We start from the raw sequence: 16,965 nt of genomic DNA on the forward strand, positions 1-16,965 counted from the left end.
CAATGGGAAGTTAGTCCTTTCTCCAAAGTAGGAGGTTGCTTTTAAAAATTCATGGAATAATGGGATTTAAAGATAAATTTGTTTTGGTGCAAGACTTTCTGCAGTCCATGCAAAGTTTTTTCCTAACACATTTTCCATGAACTCTTTAAGGACCTCTCTGTTCCTGGAGTTCAGAACTTTTTTTTTTTTTTTTTTTGGCACCAAAATAAAGTTACCCTTTAATGCCATTTTCCATGAACACATTGAGGTGCCCTCGTACAGCTCCCCAGGAACTGGAAGTCCCGAGTCATTAGTTTCTACTCAAAAGCTTCTGTTTTTCAAATTCCAAACACCTTTGGGAGGACTCCCAAAGAAAACTGCAGCTTGGTCTTGCAGGTGCGTGGACCGGGTGTGACTAGGAGCCGACAGCACCTACAGCCCCGTGTCCCGTATTTTCCTGTTCACGGTGCCAGGTGCCCCCACACCGCCACACAGAGGCATGGCTCCTCCCCTCTCCTTCTCTGTGGACGGGTGTTTGCATGTTTTCCAGTTTGGGGCTGTTTTGGCCAGCGCCACAAGGCACCACAGCACTCTCCATGCGCATGGATCAGTGGGTCCATGGGCGTGTTGCTGTTGGGCGCAGACACCCACCATGCTGGGCTGGACGATACTGTGAGATGTCCCCCTGGCAAGTTCAGGTCCCGTAGATATCTGGGACTGTCCCCCTGTGCAAGGAGAGGTGAGCACTGTGGCCTGAGTCACCTCCAGCTGCCACCATTCCTTGTGGCTCGACTTCTTGGGCTTCTTCCCCACCCACTCTAGGGAGGAGGAAAGACTTTTTAACAGACGGGTCATCCTGTCCTCTCAGCACTGCCGCAGGCAGGTGGGGGACGATCCCTTGCGTGCTAAGGCTAAGCCGGCCCGCAGAGCAGGTAGGGCCCGGCAGCCGCAGGGAGCACCCAGCCCCTTCCCACCTGCAGGCTCATCAAACACCTCAACAGGCTGCCCCAGTGGGAAGCCGGTGATGTCACCACTGGGCCTGAACAATCAGGCCTTTCACGGCGGGATGATAGCAATCAAAGCAGTGTGTAAGGGCCTGCCACGCAAGAACACACACGCTCATCGCCCCGGGAGGACCTGCAAGCCGGCGGGGAAGCCGGCCTCCTCAGGAATACACCTTTCTCCTTTCCCCTTCAGTGCATCAAGAGAATGTAGCCCGAGAGCAAGGCTGCGGGGTGCCAGCAGGCTCACCTGCCCATTCGCCTCTTCTGGGGACGCCTCGCCTCCGGCTCCAGAACCTATCCCCCAGTCTGGGCGCTCTCCATGGAACCTCCCGCACAACTCCAGGGGGCGCCACGCACAGAGAAACGCAGGTGGAAGGTGCCCCTGGCATGTGTGACTCTGGGATGGGAGGGTGACTGCTCTCTGGCCTGGGGGCTCTCACCCAGCCCCAGGAGTCTGTCTTGCCCCTGGAAGTTTCTAGAAGGCTCCCAATGCCTGAGCCTGGACGCTGCCCAGCGACATTTGTGGGACCAGTTTTCTGAGCTCACTCCAGGCAGCCTCTCCCGTTCAGAGATTTGCCAAAGAAGCACGCTCACCTGAAGTGTTGCTCACTCTGGAGCCGTTGGGCCTCCCAGGGGACTTGGGCTGTGTCAGGGGACATTCTGGCTATCGGGACTGGAAGTTGCTTCTGACATCGAAGGGCTGGGGGCCAGGGATACAGCTAAACATCCCGTAGTGTGCAGGACAGCCCCCCACCCCGAGCACTCTGATGGACCCCTCCCAGAACTGGGCCTGCTCTCCCTGTTGACCAGGGTGGCCGAGAGCCTCACTTCACCAGCCAAGCAGGTGATCTGCACCCAGGCAAGCATCCTTCTCTGCAAAGGTGAGACGAAGCTGTGTGCATCCCCCTAGGACCTGGAGTGGCAACAGCAGAGGTTAGGAGACCCCACTCTGTCGCTTTCCAACTGGGTAACCCTGGGGACCAGTTACTAAACTCAGCTTGCCTGTCTGTGAAATGGGAATAACAATGGTAGAAAGTGCTCAGGAGGTAACGGAGGGGACAAAGCGTGCTGCGACCCGCCCCGTGAAATGCTTGCAACCACGCCCGGCATTTAGCAGCTCTCAATAAACGGCAGTGAGGATCATTCTTTTTTATTCTAGCCTGAGGTCCTCAGGCTCCCTCCGTGGGGCGTGGAGGCGAGACTTGAGCTGGTTTCAGCCACTGGTTGTTGCGCCGGGCTCTGCTGTGCTCCGCACGGCTGCTGGCGCAGCTCTGAGCTGACGCACACAGGCAGCTCCCCCTGAGCTCAGTGCCTGGGTCATTCCTGAGTGCAGAGTTGGAGCAAAGATGGCCAGTGAGTGGATTTCCATGGAACCCCCCATGCAATTCACTCAGCACCAGGGTCTGCCTCTGGGGGGGGGGGACCCCTGGGGTGGGACCCCATGCTCTGGCCTGGAGAAGACCCTTGGGGTGGAGCTGGAACATGTAGTGCTCAGGTTGTCCCTAAAAAGCCAGCAGACCCAGCTGGGAAAGATGCTTAGAGGATGCTGGGGGAGGGAGCACTGGCTGCATCACTTTGTCTTGATTTTGTTTACGTGTTGGCTTGGACCTGGGGGAGAGGGAAGAAAGGAAGACCCGGTCACCCCGCACTGCCTTCTCACAGCTTGGATTCCCCCAGTCCACAGTGCGAAATGCCGTCCCCATCGCTCTCCGTCATCACAGCCCCCGCCCTCGGATGCCACTTCCCTCTAGAAGGTCCCAGATCTCCTTTCTCTGCCAGCACCGCCCTCAGCTTCTCACCTCTGTCTCTCGGCCGCCACCTGCAAGCTCTGTGCCGTGCTGGAGCTGTTGGCAGGCGGGACCTGAACCACCCCTCCCCCCTCCCCCATCCTGCAAGCTCTTGAAGCCGGAGCCTCCCTGCGGTCTTGCTCCGCACATGGCCTGCGGTCACCCCTGAGAAGCAGCCCCCAGCTGGCCACATTGCTGTTCAGGGCATGGCCCTCACCAGGAGGTCCCGGAACTGGGAAGGCTGCAAAGCACAGGTTGGAGAAGAAACTGGTGTGAGGTTGGGGTGATTACCAGGCCGTGGGGGAACAGAAGGCCCCAGCTCCCAGCTCAGTGCCGCCTCCCTTGGGAGATGAATTTTTAAAAATGATTTGGAAAGCACAGTTTGAGAGAGGGAGAGAGAAAGAGAGATCTTCCATTTGCTGTTTTACTCCTCAAATGGCTGCAACAGCCAGGTTTGGGGCCAGGCTGAAGCCAGGAGCCAGCTTCTTCTGGATCTCTCATGTGGGTTCAGAGGCCCAAGCATGTGTGCCATCTTCCATTGCTTTCCTAAGGGCATTAGCAGGGAGCTGGATTGGAAGTGGAGCAGTGGGGACTCGAACCAGTGCCTGTATGGGACGCTGGTGTTGCAGGGAGTGGCTTTACCCACTACACCACAACACTTGCAACAGGAGAGGATTTTAACAGTAGCTGCCATTTAAGGAGTGTCCATTCTGCATTAACTCTGCAAGTGGGGAAGTTTTATCCCCATTTTGCAGACAAAGCAGAGGCCAGGGGACAGTGCTGTGGTACAGTGGGTTAAAGCCCTGACCTGCAGCACTAGCATCCCATATGGGCACTGCTTCAAGTCCCAGCTGCTCCTCTTCCAATCCAGCTCTCTGCTATGGCCTGGGAAAGCAGTAAAAGATGGCTCAAGTCCTTGGGCCCCTGCACCCATGTGGGAGACCTGGAAGAGGCTTCTGGCTCCTGGCTTCAGATCAGCTCAGCTCTGGCCGTTGCGGTCATTTGGGGAGTGGAGCAGCAGATAGAAGACCTCTCTCTAGCTCTGCCTCTCTCTGGAACTCTGTCTTTCAAATAGATAAAATAAATCTTTTTTTAAGGCAACATTTAAAACAGAGGCCAAGCTTCTTGTAGTTGGCACTGCGTCCCAACTGTGCACCTGGGGGATGATGCCAGGCGGAGGAGGGGAGTCCCAGCAGGTCACATGACCTCCAAAGACACTGAAATTGTGTGCACCTGCTATACCATAGCCCAGAAGGAGTTGAGCAAGGCCGCCTCTGATGGCTGTCGCAGCCCCTGTGTTCCCAGATTTTAGCCGGGGAGGGGGGGGCTGAGCAGGAAGAGGATGCAGGAGATGAAAAGGGAGGCCCCTGGCCGGGGGGGGGGGGGACAGAGTCAGGCCTCTGCATGGCTTCCAGACCTCCAAGAAGAAGCAGAAGCAGCTGTCTACCGGGACGCCTTCCCTGCCTCAGGGACCTCTAAGGGACCCGTGGTTTCCAAAGTTCAGGGCAGGGAGGGCTCTGCTCCCAGGCAGCACAGAGGGACCCTGGCCACCTGCCTCCGTGCCTCCATCAGGTGGGGAGAGCGAGGACTGAGAGAGGCGGCAGAGAGGCAGCCTCGGGCTGTTTGCTCCCCCCTTGGCATCCAGGCCCAGCTGATGAATGGGCCCCCTTTTTCCCCCCCTGCACCTCCTCAGCACCCCAGTGGGCTGGGCCCTCTCCATCTGCTGAGTCAATATTTATGAGCAAGCCAAGGGCCTCCCCCACCCCTGCCCAGGTCCCCCCACCCCCAGGGGACTTTCCAGCTGCCTCCTGGCCCTAAGCAGCCTGAATCACTCCTTTGTGTCCCAGCCCCAGGCGGGGAACAAGGTGCCACGGCCCCTGTAGGGAGGCCACCTCGTCTGCCCCGGGTGTCACTCAGGGCCGAGTGGGGGACAGTAGCCCAGAGGGACTGACCTGCTGTCCGCAGGGGCTGGTGCAGGAGGGAGCTGTATCCAGAGGGTCTAGGAGGGGTACTAATGAATCTACTCTCCGCAGCTGGCCTCTGGAGGGTTTCTGGGTGCGTCCAAGGGCGACCGACTCATCCCAGAACCGACCTGGGCTGAGCACTAAAAGCCCTGCCTGTATCCTGGGGAGCCTCACGGCTGCAGGCTGGGCACCCTAGTTGCTATCACAGGAAATACTGGCCCGACAGGGCTCCAAGCCTGGGTGCGCCTTTGCCGCTCACCTCCCGCTTTGGCGTCTCCCTTCTCACCATTCCCGCCTCCCACCTCCTCCCTGCCCTTGCCCTTCACAATGAAGGAAAATGAAAGTATGGAAGGAAGTGAACTTGACCCTGGCGCCCCTAATGCTGGGCACCGAGTCAGCAGTGCCCCTGGGCTGCCCCTCCCTGGCAAATCCCGACGGCTCGCACGGGTGCCACCAGCCCAGTCCCACTCCCCGCAGAGGCGGCTGGCAGGGCAGGCCCTTGGCTCACCTCCCCAAGGGCTGCTTTTCCCTCGCTGGTGCAGCCCAGCCCCTGGGGACGCCCTGCTCTCCGCACAGGTGACCTTTCCCCAGGGCTCTTCCTGCAGGGTCCCCTCCCTCGGTGCTGGGCAGAGGCCGTGGCTCCTCACCCAAGGGGAGAGCCTGTGGTTTGTTTGCTTAAAAAGCCCTTCATGGCCACTTCCCTTGAATTTGTCGTGGTGCAGCCAGTAATGGTGTCTTTGTGCTGCCGCTGGGGGAGGAACAAAATGCACAGGACAGCAGTCCCACTGTCTCCCGAAGCCATGGGCTGGTTGTTTTTTTTTTTTTTTTCCTTTCTCTCCCTCGCCTTTGAATACTGTGTTGAATTTTCATAGCCCATCCTGGAAAGGAACCCTCTCATTTGGGCTGCCCCTTCCCAGAGACCCAAGGACAGAGACCACACAGCTCCTGAACCTCGGCGTCCCACGGGGGTTCGGAGGCCCAGGTGGGCGCACAGTGGGGCCGTGGCGGTTAGCCAGTGAGCCCAGGGCTGTTTCCCTGCTGCTGGCTCCCCACCCTCACCCCCTGACCCTGGCAGGCTGGGCTTTTCCCTCTTGGCAGTGTGTACCTAGGCCTTCTCACTGCTTCTGAGTCTGCACAGAGCTCTCCCACCCCCGGGCCATGCCTGTCAACCGGATCCCGTCTCCCTCCGCCCCCTTTGCACGGAGCCTTCCTGTTCTGCGCCATGTCTACCACGCGCATCCTGGGCACGTGGCCATCAGCTCCTGTCCTGCTGCCCTCGTTCCCTGGGGCCCCCTCCAGGCCACTCCAAGTCTGATCGCCTTGACAGCAGGCACTGGGTCTGCAGCCTCCCCGCAGCTTCCTCTAGTGACCGGTGGCGTCCTCGCCTCCCACTCCATGCCGGGATACTAGGGGAGGGGCTCCCACGATGGAGGTGGGCTCAGCCGCCGTCCTCACCTGCATCCCCTGTGAAGACCTCTCGGGTCACTGGCCCCGAGTCCCAAGCATCCTCACCTGCCCAGGGCCCAGCACCACCACAGCCCATCAGTGTTTCCGGGGCGGGGCCAAGGCACCGGAGTTTGCTGGTGCTCCCTGACGACTGGAATGCGTGGCCAGGTTTGAGAGCCTGGGTTTAAATCGCATGTGGCAAGGAAAACAAGAGGACATGGGAGACACAGGGCCCTTCCTCGGGGCCACCCCTACCTAGTCGCCCTCTGAGAGATGCACAGCATGCCGGGGGGCATGGGAGTGTGGCTGGGCCTGCGCGGCCCACCTGCTGTGTGCATGAGCCCTGATGTAAGAAGGGATGTGTTGAAGGTCAGAAAGGCAGAGACGCTGTGGTCGCAGCCCTTGCTGGGGCACCTGGAGCCCAGCAGCACTCAGGAGAGATTCCGTGAGTGCCATCCAGAAAAACCGGGCAGGACCCAGAGGGTGTGGCCCCTGGTGGGGCTGGCAGTGCCATGCCAGAGCTGGGCAGCCTTGCCAGGGACCAAAGAATGGAGCTTCTGTGCCGCTTATCAGGATGGCGGCTCCTGGACCGGATGTGGAGGAGGCTTCCCCCGGCCCGCCTGGCGGATGGCGGGAGTCATGGCAAGGACTTTGCACGGGGAGCCCCACCTCCGATTTCCTGGTGACAATGGGCTAACAACTGCGCAGTTACGCCCGGGGCGAGCCGTGGCAAGGGCCGTGAGCCAGTCGCCAAGTCCGCCTCCACGTCAGAGCGGGGCCGAAAGACCTGGCCACGTGCCTCGGCCTTCTCGTGGGAAAGCCACCTTGGACCCCAAGCTTCGCAGGGGCTCTAGGAAGCTGGCCATAGTCACTCAGCCACATTGGGGGCAACAGGTGGAGCCTGAACGAGGTTGGAGGGGATCTGGCCCCACCATGAGGGTCTCTCTGAGAAGCAGGGCAGGGACAGTGTCTTCAACAGAAACACATTTTGGCATCCCTCCTCCTGGAACAGGAGGTCGGGGTCAGTGGGACTTTGAAACTGGCAGTGGAAGCTTCCAGAATGAGCCGGGTCTCTGCTCACAGCTGGTCGGGACATGCTCACCAGGGTCCTACAACCCGAGCAGGGCTCAACCAAGCTGGGCCCGGGACCCAAGAAGCCAGAAATAGTGAGGCTGCTAACACTGACCTTGAACCTTGCCCCCTGAGGTGGGCACTCATCACCCACCCTGGGAAAGCAGCAGAGAAGGGAACCCTGGGGACATCTGAGAGGCTAAAGGACCTCACCCAGCCTAGAAGAGGCAGAGCCTGTGGTCATCCTTAACGCACACACACATGCACACACACAGAGATACAGACACACAGATATGACACACAGGCACACACACAGACACAGAGACACACAAAGAGGCATACAAAGACACACAGACATACAGACACATACACACAGATGTAGACAGACACACACAGAGGCATACACAGAGGCACAGGCACACACACACACAGAGATACACAGATACAAAGATATATACAGACAAAGACGCACACAGACATCCACAGAGATAAACACAGACACACGTTTAAAAGCCAAGAAACAGGCCAGCGCTGCGGCTCACTAGGTTAATCCTCCACCTTGCGGCGCCGGCACACCGGGTTCTAGTCCTGGTCGGGGTGCTGGATTCTGTCCCGGTTGCCCCTCTTCCAGGCCAGCTCTCTGCTGTGGCCAGGGAGTGCAGTGGAGGATGGCCCAAGCACTTGGGCCCTGCACCCCATGGGAGACCAGGATAAGTACCTGGCTCCTGCCATTGGATCAGCCTGGTGCGCCGGCTGCAGCGCGCCGGCCGCGGCAGCCATTGGAGGGTGAACCAACGGCAAAAAGGAAGACCTTTCTCTCTGTCTCTCTCTCTCACTGTCCACTCTGCCTGTCAAAAGTTAAAAAAAAAAAAAAAGCCAAGAAACAGAATGACGATTTTTTTCCCAAAAAACCTCCAACCAGATGTCTCTGAATCCACCCCATTCTCTCCTGTTAAACTGGGAACTACCGGGCTACCTTGGGGACATGGCAGCCAGCGCTGACTGCAGAGACAGGAGAAAGGCTGAGTCCCAGAGCGCGTCGTCCCAACAAGATTTCCGTACTTAGAGACGTGCATAGAGAGGGAAAAGCCCAGGGGGACCTGGGCCTGTCGAGCTGTCTGGAGGTGTGAGCCCCGTATGAAGCGTGTGCGCACGAGTTGGAATGTGAAAGCTGAGCATGGGGTGAGGTGCGAGTTCCCAAAGTAGAGACTAAGTGGGAGACGCTGGAGCTGGCGTGGCGGTGCAGGAGGTTAAGCCGCCACTTGCAAAACCAGCATCCCATACCACAGCGTTGGCTCGAGTCCCGACTGCTCTGCTTCCGATCAGCTCCCAGCAAATGTGCCTGGAAAAGCAGCAGGGCATGGCTCAAGTCCCTGGGCCCCTGCCACGCCCGCACAAGAGACCCCACGTGGATGGAGTTCCCGGCTCCTGGTCTAACTGATGGGGCCATCCAGGGAGTAAACCAGCTGATGAGAGCTTGCTTTCTCTCTTTCTCTCCTTGTCTCTCTCCCTCTCCCACTCCCTCTCTCTGTATGTCACTCAGCCTTTCAAATAAATCTTATTTTTAAAAGCGGGAAACACGGAGGGTTGTCCTGGATGTTTTTGGCTGGCGGCTGAGCAGAGAGGACAGGGTGGAGCCGAGCCACTGGTCTGCAGCACCCCCGGCCCCAGGCCAGAGCTCGAGTAGATTCCAGTGGGCAGAAGTGAGTCAGCTGACCGCAGAGCCAAGAGGCAGCGGAGTTTCCCTTCTTTGTCCGGTCCACTCCCAGCTCCCTCCAACCACAGGCCAGCACCGCTTGCCAAGTGAACCTCTCTTCTCACGCCCGTGAGTCTGTGAGCAGGCCCCACTGTGATCAGTGTGTCCTCGGGGGAGGAGCTGCCCCTTGGACCTGTCCAGCTCAGGCAGAGTCTCCTCTGGGGACTTACTCCCCAATTGCCATTCGCGCACACTCTGACCCGCGTGCCGCCCATCGGGCCTCTGCTTCCTCTGCAAGTTGACCTGTGTGGTCACTGGAAGCGTTTGCCCTGAGGGTTCTTAACTTTTGTGCGTGTCTTGTCTCCCTGGCTGAGATCCGAAGTCCCTGCAGCCAGGCACAGGGTCCCACATTGCATCTGTACTTGTCTGATTCTACCCCTCCCCCGTTTTGCACGCCAGGCCCTGGTTTGTGCACAGAGCGACTTCTCCAAGACAGACGCTGACCAACTAAGCCACGCCCATAGCACAGCCCCATCCCAGACCATGTCCTACTAAGGCACCAGGCAGAGGGGACCCATGAAGTGTACAGAGAGCACCAGGCCCACACAGAGGGTCTGGGGAGGAAGCCGAGCCCAGGGCCAGACCTGTGTCACTGTCAAATTCTGCACCTGCACTCCCTTGTTGGCTTCTGAGGTTGAATCCAGATAATAGTGTGCTGTGCCCGTCCCCGTGGAGTGAGGGAATCAACAGCAGATTGCACTGAGCCCCACTAGGAACCCTACAGGCCTTATTAGGGCCCAGAGGCACAACAGGGCTGGATGGTGGCTGTTGGAATCCCTGGGCCGTGTGTAGGGAACGGAGGCATAGAAGTGAAGTGAGCTTGTGCGGAGTTCTACGGCCAAGTGCCTGGCACCCAGCCAGCGTGTTTGTTCTCTGCTGTACCGGAAGGCTGTGAAGACAGAGTGTCCTGCAAACCTGCACAGGATGGCCACGGGGAGGGGCTGTGTCCCTCCCCCCAGTCCCCCTGCACACATCACCTTTCTCCTTCCTCCGCCTCCCATAGGTCTCCCCCTGGCTCCCTGGCACCGAGGGAGAGCTTTGGGCTGTGCGGATCCAGGGCGCTACGCCAACAGCCTTCACGTGCTTTCTCCATCTTTCAGGAACTTGGCCATCGGAATTGGGATCCAGAATTTCCCGGAGGGCCTGGCCGTCAGCCTCCCCCTGCGAGGGGCTGGCTTCTCCACCTGGAGAGCCTTCTGGTGAGTGCCCAGCTGTGGAGGACAGAGCCGTGCGTCCGACATCAGGTGCCCCCGGGCGACCCCTCCTCACCGGAAGCTGGCCTGGGGGTCTGGGGAACACGCCTGGGTAAATCACGCACCCCCAGTAGGATGTCATCTCCCGACTGTCAGCCTCCGCCTGAACCAACCCAAATGGCTCTCTTTCCTAGTTTTCACACTCCTCGGGTGCTTGGTTCTGTGGCTCTCGGGCAGGGAGACCTGAGGTCGACCTGTTGTCCATGCCGAGCGCCGGGTGCCTTCACCTCCACCTGGCACCAAGGGTCTGACAGCAGCTCCTCTTCCGTGTGCCGACCATGCCATGTCCATAACCTGGGGCAATGATGACTAGGGCTGTCTCTCCGCCACCACTGACCACTCCCCACCCCTCCCCAGCCCTGCCTGCTCTGTCCCTTACTGCCACCCTTCCAATGGTCCGACGGCAATGGCGAGCCCCGTTTGATAGAAGAGCAAGCCAGGGCCCAGGAAGTATGATGACCACAGGCGGGCTCCTGGGTCATCAGCAGTGACCCTGAGACCAGAAGCCTCCTGAGGAGGTTTTGTGGTCACAGTCCCCGGTCTGGGACGGATGGAGCCCTAAACTGGGCTGCTAATAGCACCGATTTAAAAAGTCTGCCTTTTTCCAAGGCCTCATGTCTACAAGTCCCTGCCCAGACTGAAGGGATCCCTTTCTCCATTGTTGAAGTCCGTGGAATAGCGGGTTGGGGTGGGGACAGGGACGACGCCTCGGGCCTTTTTTGAAGGTAGAAGTGATGACTGTCATTTCATACCGGGCCAGCTCAGGAGACAGAGGAGAGGGTGGGGCCTTTGTGGTCAGCATCCAGACCCTGAGATGACACATTCCTCCCCACCCCCTCCAGTCTGGGTTTGATGTCAGACCAACTTTTCCCCCTGGGGCGACAAAGCCAAGGCCAGGAATGACACACCCAGAGCTGCTGGCTCTCCTGGCCTGTGCGCACAAGCATGCTTCCCGCTCTTAGGATCCTGCAGCAGAACAGGGTCTCCTGCGTGTTCCTGCCTCTGGCCCCGGGGCCCAGGGCCCACCGATGGCCCTCATGCCTTCCTGTGACCTGGGGGCCATGGGCAGGGAAGACATCTCTCCTCCCCATTGTGCAGGTGGAGGGGTTGAGGCCCAGAGACAGTGCGTCCTGCCAGGCACAGACAGCAAGGAAAGGTGTCCTTGCTCCCGGCCTGTGGCTGGCCCACCTGTGCAGGTGCCTTTTACCTGGGGGTGCTCAGGCCGTGGGGCTCAAGTCTGCCTTATCTCCCGCTCTCAAGGTGTACCACTGCCTCCATCAGAGCTCACTGGCTTTCAAACAGCAGAGATCCACCCCTGGCAGCTCCAACGAAGGGATCCTTGGAAAGAATCCAGGGTGGGGGTGGGGCAGGCTGGCAGGACACACAGGGCCAGGCAGGCCCACCTCGTCAGCAGGGGCCCATGGGTGTGTGCCCCCTCTAAAGGGAGATGCCCACGGCGCTCCTCCTCGGGGCCCTGTCGCTGTGTAACAGTGTAGTCGGTACTGGCGAGTGGATGTGGCACAGCCGTGCAGCGGAACGGTGCTCATCCACGGAAAGAACAAAGCTCTCGCGCGGGCCACAGCGTGGCCGACACCACGGGAGAGAAATAAACCAGGCGAAAGGCCCGCGGGGTTCAGGATTCCCACTTACATGAAGCGTCCACAAAGGGCCGATCCATAGAGTAAGAAAGGATGTTGGCCAGTGCTGTGGCTCACTGGGCTAATCCTCCACCTTGCGGCGCCGGCACACCGGGTTCTAGTCCCGGTCGGGGCGCCGGATTCTGTCCCGGTTGCCCCTCTTCCAGGCCAGCTCTCTGCTGTGGCCAGGGAATGCAGTGGAGGATGGCCCAAGTGCTTGGGCCCTGCACCCGCATGGGAGACCAGGAGAAGCACCTGGCTCCTGGCTTCAGATCAGCGCGATGCGCCAGCCACAGCAGCCATTGGAGGGTGAACCAACGGCAAAAAGAAGACCTTTCTCTCTGTCTCTCTCTCTCTCACTGTCCACTCTGCCTGTCAAAAAAAAAAGAAAAAGAAAAAAAGAAAGAAAGAAAGAAAGAAAGAAAGAAAGAAAGAAAGAAAGAAAGAAAGAAAGAAAGAAAGAAAGAAAGAAAGAAAGAAAGGATGTTATTGATGGGTGGGCGCTGGCGGGAGGGAGAGGTAGGGACTAGCTGCCAGGGTGTCTAGGGTTTCTTTCTGGGGTGATAGGAATGTTCTAGAATTAGTGGTTATGGTTGCATGAGCTTGTGAGTATGCTCAAAGCCACTGCGTATATACGTTCAAGGGCTGTGTCACATGGTATATGAATTAATCTCAATTACACATTTTGTTTTTAGAAGGACAACATGGGAAGCTTAATGCTGTCAAGGCAGTCTGGGGTGAGGGTCTGCTCCCTCAGGGAGGTGGGGAAGCAGCAGGGGGTGTTATAAAGTCCACAACACACCTCTGCGCTGCCGTGCTTAGCCGTGGCGTGGGATGGCACGCATCCACTCTCTAGGGTCGCATCCACAGAGTGGGCACATGGCGGGTCTGCCTGGCCCTCCCCACAGTGGCCCGGGTCTCCGTTCTCTCCGTAGGTACGGGCAGCTGAGTGGCATGGTGGAGCCCCTGGCTGGCGTCTTTGGCGCCTTCGCCGTGGTGCTGGCCGAGCCCATCCTGCCCTACGCCCTGGCCTTCGCGGCAGGCGCCATGGTCTATGTGGTCATGGACGACATCATCCCAGAAGCCCAGATCAGGTACAGTGCTTCCCCTGTGCCCGCCAGCCCCCGCCCCATCCCTGCTGGGCCCTCTTCCCTCACCACTCCTTTCCCTTCCTCCTCCCTCCCATCCCCTCCCCTCCCCTTCCTATGTCCCCCCCGCCCACCTGTGTTTTCTGAAAGTTAGAGAGAAAGGAGGGAAGGGCAAGAGCAGAGCTGACAAACCCACCTGTGCTTCCCGCAGCCCAGGAAGGAACCCTCGTGAGTCTACATTGTGTCTTCCTCTCTCTAGATGTTTCTGGGGCTGCAGTTGGTGGTGGTGGGGGGGGAGGTAGGTTCTAAAACGTTAGCTGAAGTGCTGTGTGCACCTTCTTGTCTCATTGTTGGGCAGGAGTTGGCAGGTAGGGGGCTGGGCTTGCCATGCCTTTCTCAACTTTTTAATAATGGAATGACTTTGAGGCAGGTGTACAAAATCAGACTAGGTAATATCTTCAGAAATTACCACTCACCGTCGTCGTCATCGTCATCATGATTTGAAAGGCAGAGGGATCTCCACCTGCTAGTTCGCTCCCCCAGACGCCTACAATAGCCAGGGTTGAGCCAGACTGAGGCCAAGAGCCAGGAAGTCCATCTGGGTCTCCCACGTGGGTGGTGGGCACTCAAGTACTTGAGCCATCACTTGCTGTCTCCCAGGGTCTTCATTAGTAGGAAGCTGGAATCAGGGAACAGACTGGGGCTGTAACCCAGGCACTGTGATATGAAAAGCAAGCATTCCAAGAAGAATCCTTTTTTTTTTGACAGGCAGAGTGGACAGTGAGAGAGAGAGAGAGAGACAGAGAGAAAGGTCTTCCTTTGCCGTTGGTTCACCCTCCAATGGCCACCGCTGCTGGCGCACAGCGCTGATCCAATGGCAGGAGTCAGGTATTTATCCTGGTCTCCCATGGGGTGCAGGGCCCAAGCACTTGGGCCATCCTCCACTGCACTCCCTGGCCACAGCAGAGAGCTGGCCTGGAAGAGGGGCAACCAGGACAGAATCCGGTGCCCCAATCGGGACTAGAACCCGGGGTGCCGGCACCGCAAGGGGGAGGATTAGCCTAGTGAGCCGCGGCGCCAGCCCCAAGAAGAATCTTAACCATTGTAATGCTCGCCCAGCTCCTCTTTTTTTTTTTTTAATTCTGTGCCTCAGTTTCCCCACCAGGACAACGGGGCAGTAGTGACAGTGCCCTAATGAGCCTGCCTGGCCTATCGTAAGCTCCAGCAGGTAGCAGGTAGCAGAGTCCCTGCGGGGATGGACCCTGCAGTGGGCGCTGGCGGCCGGGACAGCGTCTCGGGCAGTGGGAAGCTCTGACCTGTGCTCCTCTCCTTCCCTCCCAGTGGTAATGGGAAGCTGGCATCCTGGGCCTGCATCCTGGGCTTTGTGGTGATGATGTCGCTGGACGTCGGCCTGGGCTAGCGCCGAGCTTCGGACCGCAGGAACGGCAGCTCCAGGAGGCGGCAGTCCGTTGGCTTCCGCGGGACCACGCGCCTCTCCTTCCCGTTAAAATGTGTTTCCTCTCTCCTCTCCCTTCCGTTCCCCTGGTTGATTCTGATTACGCTGGGACTGTTGCTACTTTGCTCTCTAGGGAGATACTGGTTTTTCTTTGGAATTGCAAGGTGTCACGGACCCGCAGGTTTTTTATTTCGGCCACTGATGATCAAGGACACGCAGACCGGGTCAGCTCTCTTCCTTTGGGACCCTTGGTCTCCCTCCTTACACTGACACCTCCTCATGGTCACCTACAGAAGCGAGCTACTAAGAGACGTCTCCTAAGCACCTTGACCCAGGGACTGGGCATCACGGCCGGCACCTCTGCGGGTCCTTCACTGCTCACCCCCTGGCCGTCTTCCAGGCCGGGACCGGAGCAGCTTGCGAGCCAACAACCTGCTGTCCAGGGCTGAGCCAGCCCCAGGAGGGATCCATGCGCCTCTACCTCCCCCAGAGAGATACTGCGTGAGAGGAGACACAGAGCAAGGGCAGGAAATTGGCCAGTCTTCCTTTTCCCCTTGTTTTTTTAAGGGAAAGACTGGCATTACTGAAGTTAAGGGACCTAGGGAGTCAGTGGGCCCTGTGAGAACGGAGCAGGGTGTGGCATTGACCAGAGACCCTGCTCCCGATAGATTTAGAGGCAAAGTGTTCTCACGGCGGCTTCCCAGTCTCCAAGGTGTTCATGTTGATCAGTGTGCGGTCTTCATTTTTCTGCGAGTCTGGGGGACTCCAGCAAAATGCTACATCTGAAGCCCTTTATCTATTAATGGAGGGAGCCCCACAAGCTCAGTGAGTGAAAGACACTGGGATGGGCGTGGGTCCCTCCCTGTTGGCCATGCAGTATTTTGTCACCTGCTCGGGACCTCCTGAGCAGCAGTGGGCTTTGCTGGAGTCTGGCCGGGGGCCTTAGCCTGGAACAGGAAGAAGGGAAAGGAGAAGAGATTCATTCTTTCCTTTTTTTTTTTTTTTTTTTTTACATTTCCCTCTTAAATTTCAGCCAACTTATCATTCTAAGACCCTAAAGAATGACTTGAATCAGACTAGAAGCCAACCTACTCCTTCATACCCATAGCTTCTCCAAGCAAAGTGAGAAATGACCTGTGTGCTCCCAACACAGCAAGGGCCTGCTGTCCTCCGTGGTCAGGGACTCGGAGTGGGCCCTGCTGAGAAGGCAGGCAGCCCTCACCAGGCGTGCGGGCCCGCCGTTACCCCGGCTGTTCTCTGAGTTTACATTTCCGCCTGCTTCCAAGGGTGAATCTCGTGTTCCGTGAAGGGTCTAGGACCCCAGCCTTGGGCTGGGTCAGTGTGTGTTCTTCCAAAGCACTGATGATTGAAATTGACACGTTCAGAGATGTGATTGGTTGAGATTCAGGGGTTTGGTATAGTTGTATGTTTGATCCGTACGTCTTTGTAGTTCTCCATAATGCCAGTTTGTTCTTTCTGCTGGACCAGACCTCATAACTGTGATTAATATCAATAAAGGGGATTTGGTTGTGGATGGCCTGTGTTACATCCAGTCCTTCTCAGAGCAGTTTCTTGCCAGGGATGAAAAATATATGTGAGAGTTCACCAAAGTTGGAGCAGGGTCTCCCCTGCCAACCCAGCAGGAGCAAAGCCAAGAGCTCGGATGAGAAGGGCCGCTCGGGCTCTGGGCCGCAGTCGTCTAGCTCCAGCTTAACAGGAAAGGAAACCACTGGAAGGTGTGCTGGTCTGTTTCGTGTTGCTCCAGCAGAGTACCGACCGTGTACTTCCTAAGGAAAAGAGCTCTGTTTAATTCAGAGTTCTGGAAGTCCACAGTCACGGCGCTGGCACCTTCCAGGCTCTGGCGAGGGCCACCTGGCCGCATTCACGTGATGGAGAAGTGGAAAGGGAACACTGGGGATTGTGGGGCGACCTCGACCTGTCACAGCCCATGAGATCAGTGCCCCCAGGGTGTAGTACCTCCCATCAGACTCCACCTCTTCAAGGTCCCATCACCGCAACATTGCCTCTGGAAACCAAGCTTCCAGCACAGGAAGTCTTGGGGGGATGCACTCAGACCACATCCAAACCATAGCAGAAGGCTGTTCAGGAACCCACAGGGTCTGTAGGAGAACCAGGATTGGAAATGGATCGGATCCGAGCAAGTGAGAGGGCTGAGGCCGTGACCAGTCACAGCTGGAGCCCAGCTTGGTTTGGGTGGCGGGACCCCCGGTGCTGTGGCCTCCATTCTGGGCACCACTGCTGACCGTGCTGCCCTTGACCCCAGCTGTAACCGGACCGCAAGTCTTTGTGCCTTAGTCCTGCAGTCAGAGTTCGCGACAGAAACGTTCAGCCCACAGCGCCGAGATCCTGGGCCCATCGACGAGCTTGTCTCGTCCCCTCCCACACAGCGGAGGATTTGCCAGATCTGGGGAGGGATTCAGGTGGTGGCGAGCCAGAAGGAGAAAAGAAGTTCAGAGAGTTGCTCACGGGCTCGGCTCTTTGTTGTTGGGTAGCTACGTTTACA

At 58.0% G+C, this 16,965-nt stretch overlaps 1 protein-coding gene across 14 annotated transcripts in view; it reads left to right on the forward strand.

The window, feature by feature from the left end:
* SLC39A11 (solute carrier family 39 member 11) overlaps nt 1–15,975 on the forward strand; it is a 443,645-nt gene extending 427,670 nt beyond the window's left edge. For 10 of the 14 annotated variants that reach the window (XM_089317655.1, XM_089317648.1, XM_089317645.1 and 7 more), the window contains 3 exons: nt 10,011–10,206; nt 12,833–12,991; nt 14,327–15,975. In XM_089317655.1, coding sequence (XP_089173781.1) covers nt 10,011–10,206; nt 12,833–12,991; nt 14,327–14,332 — 361 coding nt within the window. In that variant the 3' untranslated portion in view covers nt 14,333–15,975. The remainder of the gene's footprint in view (nt 1–10,010; nt 10,207–12,832; nt 12,992–14,326) is intronic. The other 4 variants (XM_051825151.3, XM_002719501.6, XM_002719500.6 and 1 more) reach the window with 1 other exon arrangement.
* The last annotated feature ends 990 nt before the right edge of the window (nt 15,976–16,965 follow it).

This window comes from Oryctolagus cuniculus, chromosome 17 (genome assembly GCF_051225735.1).
Source record: "Oryctolagus cuniculus isolate XC-2025 breed Fujian yellow rabbit chromosome 17, ASM5122573v1, whole genome shotgun sequence".
Taxonomy (NCBI): domain Eukaryota; kingdom Metazoa; phylum Chordata; class Mammalia; order Lagomorpha; family Leporidae; genus Oryctolagus; species Oryctolagus cuniculus.